This window comes from Lissotriton vulgaris, chromosome 1_1, assembly GCF_964263255.1.
Source record: "Lissotriton vulgaris chromosome 1_1, aLisVul1.2, whole genome shotgun sequence".
In the NCBI taxonomy this organism is placed as follows: domain Eukaryota; kingdom Metazoa; phylum Chordata; class Amphibia; order Caudata; family Salamandridae; genus Lissotriton; species Lissotriton vulgaris.
In genome coordinates this window covers 1,079,912,944-1,079,926,225 of record NC_141685.1, presented here as the reverse complement: position 1 = coordinate 1,079,926,225, position 13,282 = coordinate 1,079,912,944, and the positions used below count along the sequence as shown (strand labels likewise).

The 13,282-nt window shown below is 42.3% G+C and overlaps 1 protein-coding gene across 1 annotated transcript in view; it reads right to left on the bottom strand.

Moving 5' to 3' along the window:
- Positions 1–5,120: 5,120 nt before the first annotated feature.
- Positions 5,121–13,282, bottom strand: part of TOMM22 (translocase of outer mitochondrial membrane 22) — a 48,693-nt gene continuing 40,531 nt past the window's right edge. The window contains exons 3-4 of the mRNA XM_086963346.1: positions 7,581–7,698; positions 5,121–5,599 (exon numbers count right to left, since the gene is read on the bottom strand). Coding sequence (XP_086819472.1) covers positions 5,525–5,599; positions 7,581–7,698 — 193 coding nt within the window. The 3' untranslated portion in view covers positions 5,121–5,524. The remainder of the gene's footprint in view (positions 5,600–7,580; positions 7,699–13,282) is intronic.

Here is a 13,282-nt window from a genome sequence, read left to right as displayed (position 1 = left end):
TTCAAGCCAATAGGCTTAAATATTTTAAACAGGAACAAAGAGTGGGGGTTAAGTTCTACCCAACAGCAATCTTCCTTTCTCCCCAAGCAGGAATCTAATGACCCGACATGACCCGTGTCCTGCCTGCCTCCAGGCCTTCGACGGAGATCACAGATTGGGGCTTATTTACAAGCTCCTCGTGTTGCATTGTCAATTTAAATAAATGTGGAAAAATACTAGCTGTAGCGTCATCTTTTGCTTGTGGCAAAAATAAATGTTGATACAGAAAAAAATGCCCGAAAAATAAATATGGATAAATACAGACGGAAATGGCAAAAAAATAAATACCATAAAACCGGGAGCCCTAATTATAAACTGAACTGAGGCCCACAACTTACACATAAGAGAAACAAACTCAATTGGACAACTGCCGCAATTTTTAATTTTGCTGGTAGACTGGGTAAAAGACCTGTGGGGGCACTTTTGGAGCTCTACAGGGTGAAGTGTCTGTCATAAGCATAATACGGCCGCAAAATCTGGGGATTTGCTGAAGTAAATGATGTCCAAATAGCGGAAAACAAATTCATGAGAAGTCTGCTGTCAGTTCCCCAAGGTATCCCCTCTTTCATTGCCCATGAAGAGTAAGGAATGCCTTATATTAAAAGACCAGATAGCCATCCGACTGCTGTTACTTTGGTTAAAAATATAGGTTAAAGATGGAGATTTGCTAAATAAGGCAATCTTGAAAGACTGCCTGGCCCTGGACCACGCATCAAGGATTCCATGGTTAAAATATATCAATATGAGTCTATCGAAGCTGGGAAGAGGTGACCTTTTTTCTAATATTGCAGGAATCTGAAAGGCAGATATGCCCCTTCTCAAGACTGAGTTCAATATGCGTCAGACCATATTAAGGGAGGAGAGGGAGCTCATGAAGTAGAGTTCAACACTTTGTTATTCTAAGGTCCACTGAGAAGGCTGAGCCTTATACACTTGGTTTTGTGAACTGTTATGATAGATTCCTTCTGACCAGCAGCCAAGGACACTGCAACTAGCAGCCTGTCACCTGAATACATAGAGTTTGGCCACCTCAACAAACAGTGGAAATCCTAAAGGAAGCAAGAAAGCAAACTACAAGAAAATGCTATGCAGCAAAACTGAAGCAATATACTTCCTGGTGTATAGCTAATAATCACAAATTCAATCACCACACAAGAAACAGTGATCATCTACCTAACTCATCTCCTGGACAGCCACATCAACTACTCAAGCATAAAGGTGCACCTTGCTGCTATCGTAGCATAAACCAGGGGAAAAGCATGCAAAAGCTTCTTCACAAGGCCCACCATAAAACGCTTCCTAGCGGGATCAAAAAGAATTGCCCTCCCTTGAACAGCACCAGTGCCCATGTGGAGTCTAAATACAGTGCTCACGCAACTAATGACAAAACCATTTGAGCCCATGCATAAGACAGAACTCGAACACATCGCCTTAAAGACAGCCTTTCTCATTTCTATAACATCCTTATGGAGAGTAAGCGAGTTACAAGCATTAACCATACATGTAAATACACAAGGACAAGGTAATTTTAAAGACAAACGCATAGTTCCTGCCAAAGGTGGTATCCTAATACCACTTAGACCAAAATATCCTCCCACGGGTCTTCATCAAAACCCAAAGACTAAGGAAAAAAGAAGCCTCCATACCCTGGATGTAAGGAGGGCACTACTTTACTACTTACAAAGAACAGAACAAACGTGAAAATCCAAACAGTCGTTTGTGGCCTAGGCACACACCAACTCAGTATCGCCTGTCACAAACACAACAATCTCAAGATGGATAGTCCAAGCTATCCAAATATGCTATGCCACCGCTAATAAGGAATTAACAACACAGCCAACAGCTCACTCCACAAGAAAGAAGGGTGCAACCCTGGCATTTATGGCCAATGTGCCCATAGACACTATATGTGCATCAGCTACATGGGCATCACCACATACGTTCACAGAACATTACTGTGTGGACATACAAATGAATATGGAAGCACAAATCGAACAGAAAGTCCTCCAACATCTGCTCACAAAGTCTTCCTCTTACCACAGCATCCCAAAAAAGAGAAAAACTGCTACGTAATCTGATGCACAGCATGTGAATCCAGAAAAGGATTCACTCTGCAAAACGAAATGGTTACTTACCATTAAGAGTAGTTTTGCAGCTTGAAGAATTTTCTGGATTCACGAGATCCACCAGACCTCCCCTGAGAGGAAAACAAATTGGTAGGGAAATGATTTACAGTAATTATCTAGAAAACCATCGACAGGATTTCTAACTAAGAACATAAACAGAAAAAAGAATCCGAAGATGGCTACCATGCACAACGACCTCCAGGTCGCCATCTGACATCACACAGGGGACGTACCTGGCACCAAATGGTGGTCGACAGTGCCCAAAAACAACAAAGAAAGAAAAAAAACAAGGACTATTTCAACCCAACAACTAGATGGTGGAATAATGCACAGCACATGAATCCAGAAAATTCTTCAAGCTGCAAAACTACTCCTAACTGGTAAGTAACCATTTAGTTTCTTATCTGAACATGATATAGGAATTATTTCTTAAATGTTTGTGAACTTCTTACAATCAACAATATAGCACCACTTTATCAAATATACAGGTTAGTAATTTTTGCTACCTGAACAGCCTTGTCAAACTTGACATACATAATAAAAAAAAATCTTCAAAGTTTTAAAAACGTTATTTTTTATATCAAAATAAATGTTACTAAACGACTGAGATAGTGTTCCCACTTTACCCAACTGGACTCTTCTTTCCCCCCCGTCAATACTCTGCAGTAACCAAAAGGCGGCATGAGAGATGCATAAACTATCAAATAAATATTTCATCAATTATTGTACTACGCAGGTGATGATTTATTTTTCACTACAAGATAACCTAAGAAGTGCCTCTAATGTGGTTTGTAGTCTAGAATGTAACATATTGCTTGCTTTCGCAAACATTTTAGCCTAGTCTTCAAACCCCTATTTTACACTGCTTTTATGGGGATTCAAGCTGGTCACTATAAACAGCAAATGTTACAAAACACTACAGATTCACCTTAACCAATTTTTTTTTTATTATGTATGTCAAGTTTGACAAGGCTGTTCAGGTAGCAAAAATTACTAACCTGTATATTTGATAAAGTGGTGCTATGGTCTGAGAAGTAGTCTACCACCCCAGGGTCCGTTCTACAGTGCTTTTCCAAACTGGGCCAAATACAACCCTTCTGCGTTGGATTGTCAGGGGTGCAAGGGCAAGGAGCCAAAGGCTTTTCAGAGAGGTAGGGGGGAGGGGGGTAATGAGGTCAGAACTCAACTAAACACACAGTAGTGTTAAAATACCTGTATTTTTGAAAAAAGAAGTACTTCTGAATTTCACAGCAGTACTTATTACCATCCAATGTGGTACTCCTGACGATTCTCTTGATGGGTGCTACACGGATTCCTCCCCAGCCCATGGTTGGATCCACGCCTCAGCAAAACTATGGGAGCATTAATAAAGCTTAGATGCTATTTATTTTCCCACATGTCTAATGTCCAATGAATCACTACTACTCCGGTTTTTACAATGTGTTGTTGCTGGTAGGGAATCAGTTGATAGTCCTATGAGCTTCCTTTAGTGAAAGCTCAGCAGGTCAGTTCCGCTGAAGGCAGAGACCTACAGTGATCGAGTTCAGTTTCCTCAGTTGAATGAGAGAAACTGGCATAGCTTGCGTCTTCTGTGAGCATGGCTTCCCGGAATCATCTAGAGTCGCTCATTAGCTGCTGGGTGGGTGCTCCTTGCAGTCATAGCCCACTTCTGGGCTGATGCCAAACTTGGCACAGCTGTTGCAACCCACAACAGGCTGGTACACACAGTATGATACCCAAGGGGATGATGGACGGAGCGTTTGAGCAAATCACTCAACCACCCCCAGTCAACTGATCTGAGTTTAATCCATCACCATTCTTTAGCTCACTCCACCCCCCCCAGTTCAGACATGGCCATATGCAAATCAGTCTGACCCTGTGCGTCATGGGAACAGTCCATCCCGAACTGCCAAGCCATGTCTTCCCTGGACCGGAAACAAGCATCCTGGGACCGGCTATCTTAAATCCAGTGGTAGAGTGAGCAAGGGACCCATGTCTGGGCAAACCCTGCCAACTTAGGGCGAACAAAGCGATACCAAAGGGAATGATGGACGAAGATCAGTTGACTGGGGGTGAGTGTTTGATTTGCTCAAACGCTACGACCATCATCCCCTTTGGTATCGCTTGGTACACACAGTACGGCAGTGGCAGCCCATCCTAGGCCAGTACACAGAGCAAGACAGAAGCGGCCCTAAACTGGGCCTACACACAGATACAGCCCCAACATAAGCAGCTGCGTAGGTGCACAAGACGTTCACAATTCTCACCAGGCACCGTGGCGACCCCCTTTAGCATGTTGCTCCTGCTTAGCTTTTTCAGTCAGTCTCTGGGGGCTCCCCTTGCTAGGAAAAACTGGGCTTCTCCTGGACAGTCTCTCCTGCAGGGACAGTTTCTTTCCCTCTCTAAAAGGGTACACTCTCAAGGTAACAATACACGGCCTAGACTTTGCATTCTTCGGGTCATGGGTAGGTCTCTATGCATAAATGGATAAGTGTGATGCCAGGGACAGAAATAAGCCTGAATGGTAGATACACATACCGTGTGGCACTAAGTGCAGGGGTACACACCCATCTGCCATGTAAGAGACATTCATGTCCCAACATGCCACTATTCGCTCATCATCACTCTCCCTAACAGTGGATCAGCTATTAATAGTACTGCTTCAAGAAACTGCTTTTTTACAATGTTATTCCTTTACCAGAATTGGCAAGGCAATATTTCACTATTGGGCACAATTTTTTTTTATTACGCATAATTAGAATTTTCCAAATCAGGAATTTTCAAAGTTAATTCATGGGTTGATAACCCATATATATTGACATCAAAGACCAATGTGGGTCAAACTTTTTAAATCTTGTGCCAATTTAGAATATGCTGAAAATATTATCAGGAACCCCTTTATTTTGTGTATTTGGAACATAAATATGTAAATATCGACAAAAAGACAACCCGTGATGCCAATTCACTTATTTTAATTTTTTTCTCTTTTTTTAAAACGAGGTGGAGCAGAGACCTGTTCTCTGCCACATTTCGGCTCGCAAGGAAACATGCTGCTTTCTTTTTTTCAGGATAAGGAGTCCTCGCTGTTGCTGAAGTGCTGTGGGAGTGTGTTCAGGGTCCCCACTCAGCTGCTCCTGCAGTCTGATGGAGATTACCGCGTGAGGTGGTGCCTTCAATGTTCTGCCACCCTGAAGTCATCCATTCAGAGACGTAGGTGTGATCTCTCACCAGTTGCTTGAGGTCAGAGGCCAACAGCACCAGTATGTTCACAAGAGAAACAAAGATATAAAAAAAATCCAAACAGCCCTCAGAAGGGAGCAGGAAGGAATGCATCGCCTTATTCCCTTTGGTGGACTGTACTACAGCTTTCCAGGCATGGGTGGGAGTGCGCCAGGCATTGCCCCCGACATTCCAGTTGTGGGTCCCAGCAGTATCTGGAATAAAGATAAAAAGTATACATTTATAAAGAAAAAAAAATCCAACCCCTCTCTCCAGGTGCCTCACAAGCAGAACACCAACCAGATGTATGCAGTTCCCAGAAGGGAGAGTGAAGAAACTTGCGAGGTCCTGCCGCCCTCCAAGAACGTTTTTTAAGCGCACTTGCATTCTGCTACGGTGCACTAAAGCGCAAGGGAGACCAGAACTGTGTCCACAGCAGCAATTCGATAGACTACCAAGCATAGTTCTCTACTCTGGATTTGCTCGGCCACCAAGCACTGGACATCTACGGCCACTAAAACGAAGGCATGTAATAGCATAGACATTGAGACAAACAAGGGTAAGATTGAGACTTCTAGCGATCTGGACCACGGCGTAAAGTGTATACAGTGCTGGGGCTTCTCTCCAACCTACTGGAAAGAGACGAGAATTTGGGGGTTCGGGAAGGAGGAGCGAGTAAAGTGGGAGGAGGTGCACATACGTGGCAATGTCAGCAAGGGGAGTAGCCAAAAGGGATCCGAGGTAGAGCAGAAACAAAGTCAGGAAATTAAATTGAAGCAGTAAAGGGAATGCGTCTGTACAAACAGGAAAAGGGCACAACAGGGATAAAAGTGTGAAGGGTAAGTTAGGAACGGGAGCGGAGGGGGAGGTTAGAAAGGGGCACGATCTGCGCCTATTTCAACATAATAAGTTTGCTGCATCAGTAAAATGGTTGATTTTACATGTCTGCTGATGATTCTAAAACCGTGGCCTTTTGACGTCCGAAAACATGAGCAAGGAAGTAGCAGTCTGTCTCAGATTACTTTTGTCCTATCTAAATTAGAAGCTGCAATAAACAGGTGGGCGTTCAATAATTTTGATTCACTGTCTCCCAAAATACCTTCACATTACTCCTTGTTTGTGACATGAAGCGATGATTGCACTGCTAAGGGCATAACACTCACAAGATCACCTCGAAGAACGCGTATTGAGAATAGAAATCCTGACGTTTGTGTAACAAGCTCAGAAAAGGTATATCTAAGGATGTCATTGGTACTGTAATCATAAATTATTAATCCAATATGTCTAGGGAGGCAACTGCTAAAATAACAGACTTTGAGGGAGCAAGAGCCCAGTATTGCTCCTACAGAGACGCTCGTTCGAGGGAATGCTCTTCGATCACAACCCCTAGAGCATGGATAGCCAAGTACTGCTCTTAGCTGCCTCCAAGGTGCGACTACTGCTGAAGTAGCAGCCTTCACTGTGACATCGGCTGGCCTGGACTGCTGATGTAACAGTTCCTGAAGGGAGAGACAAGTATGCTTTTGTAGTGACACCTAGAGGCAGAGAAAAATAAGTCTTCAAATGCAATAGTCAACGAATTGGTCTTGTGAATGTTGCTGAAGAAAAACACCCCTTGGGGACTGAGTCAATTACTCTTCTCACAGGGCTGCAGGCTGGAGAACTACCAGCCCAGATTCCACAGAGGTGCTACTACCTCAAGGGAGGGAGAGGTAGCAATTGCTCATAAAATGAGGAGGGAGACACATTGCTAAGAATGCAGCCAGAACTATTGCCAATGACCGACATTAATTTAAGAACTACAGTTAGTACAACCGGTATCCCCAGATGTAGGTCCAATACATACTATTCCCCAAGACTCAAGCTGTACCCTACTGATGAAGCCCAAATAGGTTGAAACTGGTCGGGGGTTGCTTGTGTTCCCATTCAGTGGTTGACCTGCCTGGTATTTTGGGCTGGACTGTTCCTATTAGCGCAGGACCAAGACTGATAGGGATATGGCTAATTCCTGTCTGACGTGGCATTGCGCGCAAAAGATCAAAGGACTGGACCACAGCCTAAGTTATTACAAGTGGTCTGAGATTAATTCAAGCAGTCCACCAATGTCTCCTGTCTTCCACGCTGCCCTTAAAGAGACACATGTGAACCGAAACAATGTCAAAGGGTGGGGAGGTGTACTGGAACTCAACCTCTCACCTGGCGCTGCTGTAGCTGCTGATGTTGTTCCATCTGAAGTTTTTCTGTCTCAAACACGACTGGTAGAACCAGGATCATGAAGGATGTGGTTCCCACCCACAAGGCCGCCCTCGTGAAACTGCAGAAAAGAAACAATAAAGTTGGACATAAGAAAAAGAAATACAGGAAAGTAGAGGAGCACACAACACTTCAAGAAGTGAGGCCTCGGCTGCCCAGGTCTCCTTTTTCCAAGATTGTACTTAGTTTCCTGCAGGAAACAAACCTTTACACGCATATAAAATGCAACGGGAGAAATACATGTATTTTAAGGAGTTCTTTAAAGAAACATTTTAGCATGGTTCCCCTATTAGGGATAAATACAAGAAGCGGAGAAAACACTGTTGAATGTATGTACAAGTTCCTCTCCAGGTACCTACTGATCCAAAGCAAATGTTTTCTTTGTATCTTTTGTTTTTATTTCTCTGTTACGAGTTGTGTTTCGTTGTTCAGGAGAATCAATGTTTGCGTCGCAATCTTCTCAAAGGAGCATTTTCCACCACCCACCCGAAGAGAACTATTTCAATTCAAGGCACTTAAACATTTGACCTTGGGCGTTTGTAATAAAGTGCTTCATGCTGACTTTCAGCTTCCTTCTGAACACTAGGTTTGGGATACGTAGCGAGAATAGTTTCAAAGTTTAATGTTTATTGCTTGATTAATTAAAATCATCACAATACCCCCCCCTACATAAAATAAATGAGTTTCAGCTACTCAAGCAGCTAGAAGTGTCATTGTGCAAACGATCATATTATCTGGGCTATATCTCCCATACATTCTGTTAACAAAACATTATACATCATAATTGTCATGTTTCCTATTCGTAATTTACAGCCAGCTTTTTAGCACATAACATATCTTAATCACATGCCCGATGCATTTCGGCACCCACTTGGTGCCTTCCTAAGGGGCCTCACTTGTGAGTTTTGGGGTTTTGCGTGTGAAATCGGTACGTTTCTAAAGTGCATCAACGTATGTGCTGTGCTTGTTGCTCTCTGCTTCTAACCTGTGGTATTTCCGATTAAGGGATCTAAAAACCGACGTCTACGCGTCTTAATTTGGGGTCTCAATTGTTGCCTCTGGCTGTAAACTACGAATAGGAAACATGACAATTATGATGTATATGTTTTGTTAGAATGTAAAGTGACTGTTTAATAACATGTGATTTAAAACATGAATTATTTGAGATATTAACAAAGAAATAAATGAATGAAAAGCAATTGATTAAGAATGGATTACGCTGAAAAAAAATAAAAGGTGTGGGAAATCACTAAGTGAACAGTACGTGACTGGACTGACACTCTAGTTGGTCTAAACTCTCTAGGTAGCCTTTGCCATAACTCGCTTTTAACCCAAAAGTAATGGAACTGGGCCATAAAAAGAGCCTTGGAGCAATGCGCTGTACAGATAAAACTTAAGTATCCCTCCCTACATAACAGAAAGGCTGGCTCTGATAAAACAGTTAATAAGCAGGAGGCTTCACTGTGTATAATTTAGCATTGTGACATTCGGCCGTTTTTATTCCTTTGCACACATGCTCTCTGTTAACTTGCAAAGGATTAACTTTTTAAGAATTTTAGTGTGAATTGTTATGCTTTTTTAGTACAACTACAAAATCAAACCTATGAACTTTATTATTTACTCAGGTAATTGCACTATTATGACTGTTTTACCTTGAGCTCGCTTTTAAAGATTTTGTATATGTGAAAACGTTTAAGGCATGAATGCCGAAATAAAGTTTATATTACAAATAAGGGGATAATTGAGTGTTGATTTTCTATGTTTCCAGTTAGACGGCTGGTGAGGTGGAAACAGAACTTTTAAAATGTTGGGTGGCCCGATAACCCTAAAAATTAAAAATTAAAATAAAGACCCGATGAGAGGGCGCGCGATTTCGGAGGCGCTTTTCACACGAAGGGACCGCTTCTGGGCTGCATTTCTTGCCGAAAACGGCTGATCTGTGCGTCGGAACTGCCCCCCCCACAACTGGGTATGTTTCTGTACGCCGCTTTCATTTTTTTAAGGCTATAATTTGCATAAATGTTTTTCCCTCGGAAACGGCCGCCATTTTGTTTTTTTTTCATCATCGTTTTTGGGTGAAATTTTTTTTTTTTTCTCTCCAATGATTCTATTTTTCTACCTGCTGATGCTTCTTGTCTCCTGCTGTGCTCCTTCAATTTTGCAGTGCTTCCACGATTATTTGACATCTAATATGTCGTTCTGAATCCTTTTTACTTCTCCTCAGCTTGCTGGACCTCTGCTGCAGTTTTTTCTTTCCTCAACTTTTGACTTGTCGGTGCGCAGTTGCTTTTCTGCTTCCTCCGCACTCATAATTTCTTCATTTTTGCGCTCTGTTGATATCCAGCTTGACTCTGCTTGACGGTGGTCTCCATTTTTCACAGTTTCTGTGTTTTTCTTCAGAGGATTTTGCAGCCTTTCACCATATTCCGTTGGTCCTTCTTTACCTCAAGCTGTTCCTCTCTCAGGCTTTTACATCATGGAGCACGGATACGCCTCTAAGACCTCTAATGTGGCTACCGCTACACGCAAAGACGTTGTTCCTGCGGGCAAACGCCTCAAGAAGGACCCACCATCTCCCTCCAAATCTCCTCTTCCCGTTACCCTTGAGGATTTAATGGAGGAACTCAAATTAATCCGCCCTTTTATAGTGGACACCACTGCTACATTGCAAAGGCTGGACGATAAGTGGTCCAACCTTGATAAACGTGTCACCAAAGTTGAACAGAAAATCAGTGACGCACAAGATGTTGTTGCCAAGGTGGATACCCTCACCAAAGAGATTCAAGTCCTCAAGAAGACGTCTGAGGATTTGGAAAATCGAAATAGACGCAACAACCTTCGTATTTATGGTGTTCCGGAAAATTCTGAAGGGTCAGACATCATTCTATTCCTGAAGACACAAGTTTTACCGATTCTTGGCCTGCCGAAACATGTGGATGCCAATATTCAACGAGCGCACCGTCTGGGTCCCAAAACATCTTCCACTTCATCGAAACCTCGTGGTATCATCGCCTATTTTCTCCTCTACTCTGACCTTATGACTATCCTTCACTCAGCTAAACACAAGCAACTGATCTGGTCCGGCCATAAACTTTTTTTCTCTCAGGATGTCTCCAAACAGACAGCGGCGCGTCGTAAGGAATTCCTGGATCTGCGGCCTACACTTCGAACCATGAACGCCAGATACGGCTTGATTCATCCCTGTTTTTTCAAGGTTACATACAAGGAACGGTCCTACAGTTTCGAAGACCCGGCTGACCTCCGCAGATTCATCCACTCCCACAGAGAGGACTCCATGGAACAAAGCAGCTCCTAACTTTTTTTTTCTTTTATTGTTTCCTTTCTGTGTTTTTTTTATTGTCTGTTATGGCTTGTTGTTTCTCCTCACATCACCTCACCCTTTTTTTATTTTTTTTATTTCTTAGGTGCGTTTCCTGATGTTTCGAAAGTCCTCCTCTGAATTTTTTTGTTTTATCGTACGTCTCCGTCATCCCAGTATGCTGTTTTTTCCTGCATATCTGTTTGGTAAGTCTCCTTCACTTGTTCTTATGTCGTACTCAGTCCCAGGTTCTCCGTGCATTTTTTCCTCTCTCCTTCGGTTCTTTCTCTTTCGTTCATTGGACTGTGTTTTCGACTTATTCCCTTCTTTTTGGTCGTCTTTTATTGCTGCTCCCGCTCTCACCTCATTGTTTTTCTCTGTTACATGTTCTGTATGGCTAGAACCACCTTGGTTCTTTTTGCCGTCCTTTTTGCTGTCTTCTTTTGGGTTGCTTTTGGCTCCCTCTTTCCTCCTTCTTGCTTCACTTTCTTCTCCTTCCCTTTCCTTTTTTACCCTATTCGGCTTTTTCAACTTTATTCACCCTACTTTGCTCCTCTCATCCTTTCTTTTGGCACTGTGATGTTAGTCATTCCTTCCCTTTCTCCTCCATTTTTATCTCTTCTCTTCTTCTCATCTCACCTTCCTATGATGGCCTTGCTCCTTTTTCCTTTTATTCTCTCTACTTGGGCTCCTCTATTACTTCCGTCGTTCTTCTTTTTACTTCATCTAGCTAGTTTCCATCTCTCCTTGACATTTTCTCCATATATTCTCTCGTTTTACCTGTATTACTCTCTCTTTTTACTTTCCTTTAATCTCCTCTTATGAAAAGTTTCCGACTCATTTCCTGGAATGTTAAGGGTCGTCGTAACCCTATCAAAAAACAACGTGTTTTATCTCATCTTGCTCGTTTAAAATGTCAAATTGCCTTTTTACAAGAAACACATCTTTCTACTCAAGAGTTATCGATGTTACGTAGACAATGGGTTGGGGATGTTTTTTGCTCTCCTGCTATTAATCGCAAAAATGGTGTTATTTTATTTCATAAAGCGTTGTCTGTTCAAATTCTAAATGAAACTATTGACACTAATGGCAGGTGGCTGCTCCTTGATTGCATTGTTAATGATGTTCATCTCTCTCTCTGTAATGTCTATGGTCCGAATGGCATTGATTTTTCCTTTTGGAATGATTTCTCCTCCCTTCTCTCTTCTAATGCTAATGAAGATTTGATTGTTGGGGGAGATTGTAATCAATTGATGGACCCTTTTTTGGACCGCAAATCACAAGCTCGCTACATTCCCAACAAAATGCAAAAGTCCTTCCACAAAGCCATCTCCTCCAGAGGCCTTATAGATTCATGGAGGTTGTCCCACCCGGACTCTCTGGACTTTTCCTTTTTTTCTCCTGTGCATAATTCCCTCTCCCGTATTGATTATATTTTTCTCTCCCACCATGCTTTCCAATTTATGACCAACTCAGAAATAGGCTCTATCCTCATCTCAGATCATGCCCCAGTTATTTTAGATATGGATTACCCCTCTCCCACGCCTCAGGCCCGCAGATGGCGCTTTAACAACTCCCTTTTACTTGATCCCACTTTCATTGAACACTTCACTCATTTCATGGATGACTTTTTCACTACCAACTTACACTCCACCTCTGACTTTCACTTTCTTTGGGATGCTTTCAAGGCCACTGCTCGGGGTTGTATTATTGACTTTGTCTCACGTAAAAAAAAGAAAGCACTATCCCAGGCTTCCTCCTATCTAAAACGCATTAAAGAACTAGAGCATCTTTATTACACTTCTAACTCTCCTGATTCTCTGTCCTCTCTCATTTCCGCTAAACTGCAATTTAATAAACATTCCTGGGAATCGGCCTCCAATCAGCTTCTTCAATTTAATACGAAGATATATGGTGGTCGCAATAAAGCTGGTAGGGCTCTGGCAAATTATCTCAAAATTAAAAAACAGAAATCGAAAATAGTCTCGATTAAAGATTCACAAGGCTCGCTCCAGTCTTCTGATGCCAAAATTTTGGATTGCTTTGTTCAATTTTATTCTTCTCTTTATACTCCTGAGTCTTCCCCCTCTGCAGAGCAATTAGACTCTTTCTTCAACTCTGTCCCTAAATCTTCTAATCCTTCGTTGGATTTCTCTTCTCTTGATGCCCCGCTTTCAGAAAAGGAAATTCTTGCTGCTCTCTCTCTTCTCCCCAAAGATAAGACACCTGGCCCTGATGGTTTTACTGTTCGTTTCTTTCTCCAATTTAAATCTATCTTGATTCCTCATTTTCTTCAGTTAATTAACCATTTTCTCTCCTCTGGTGA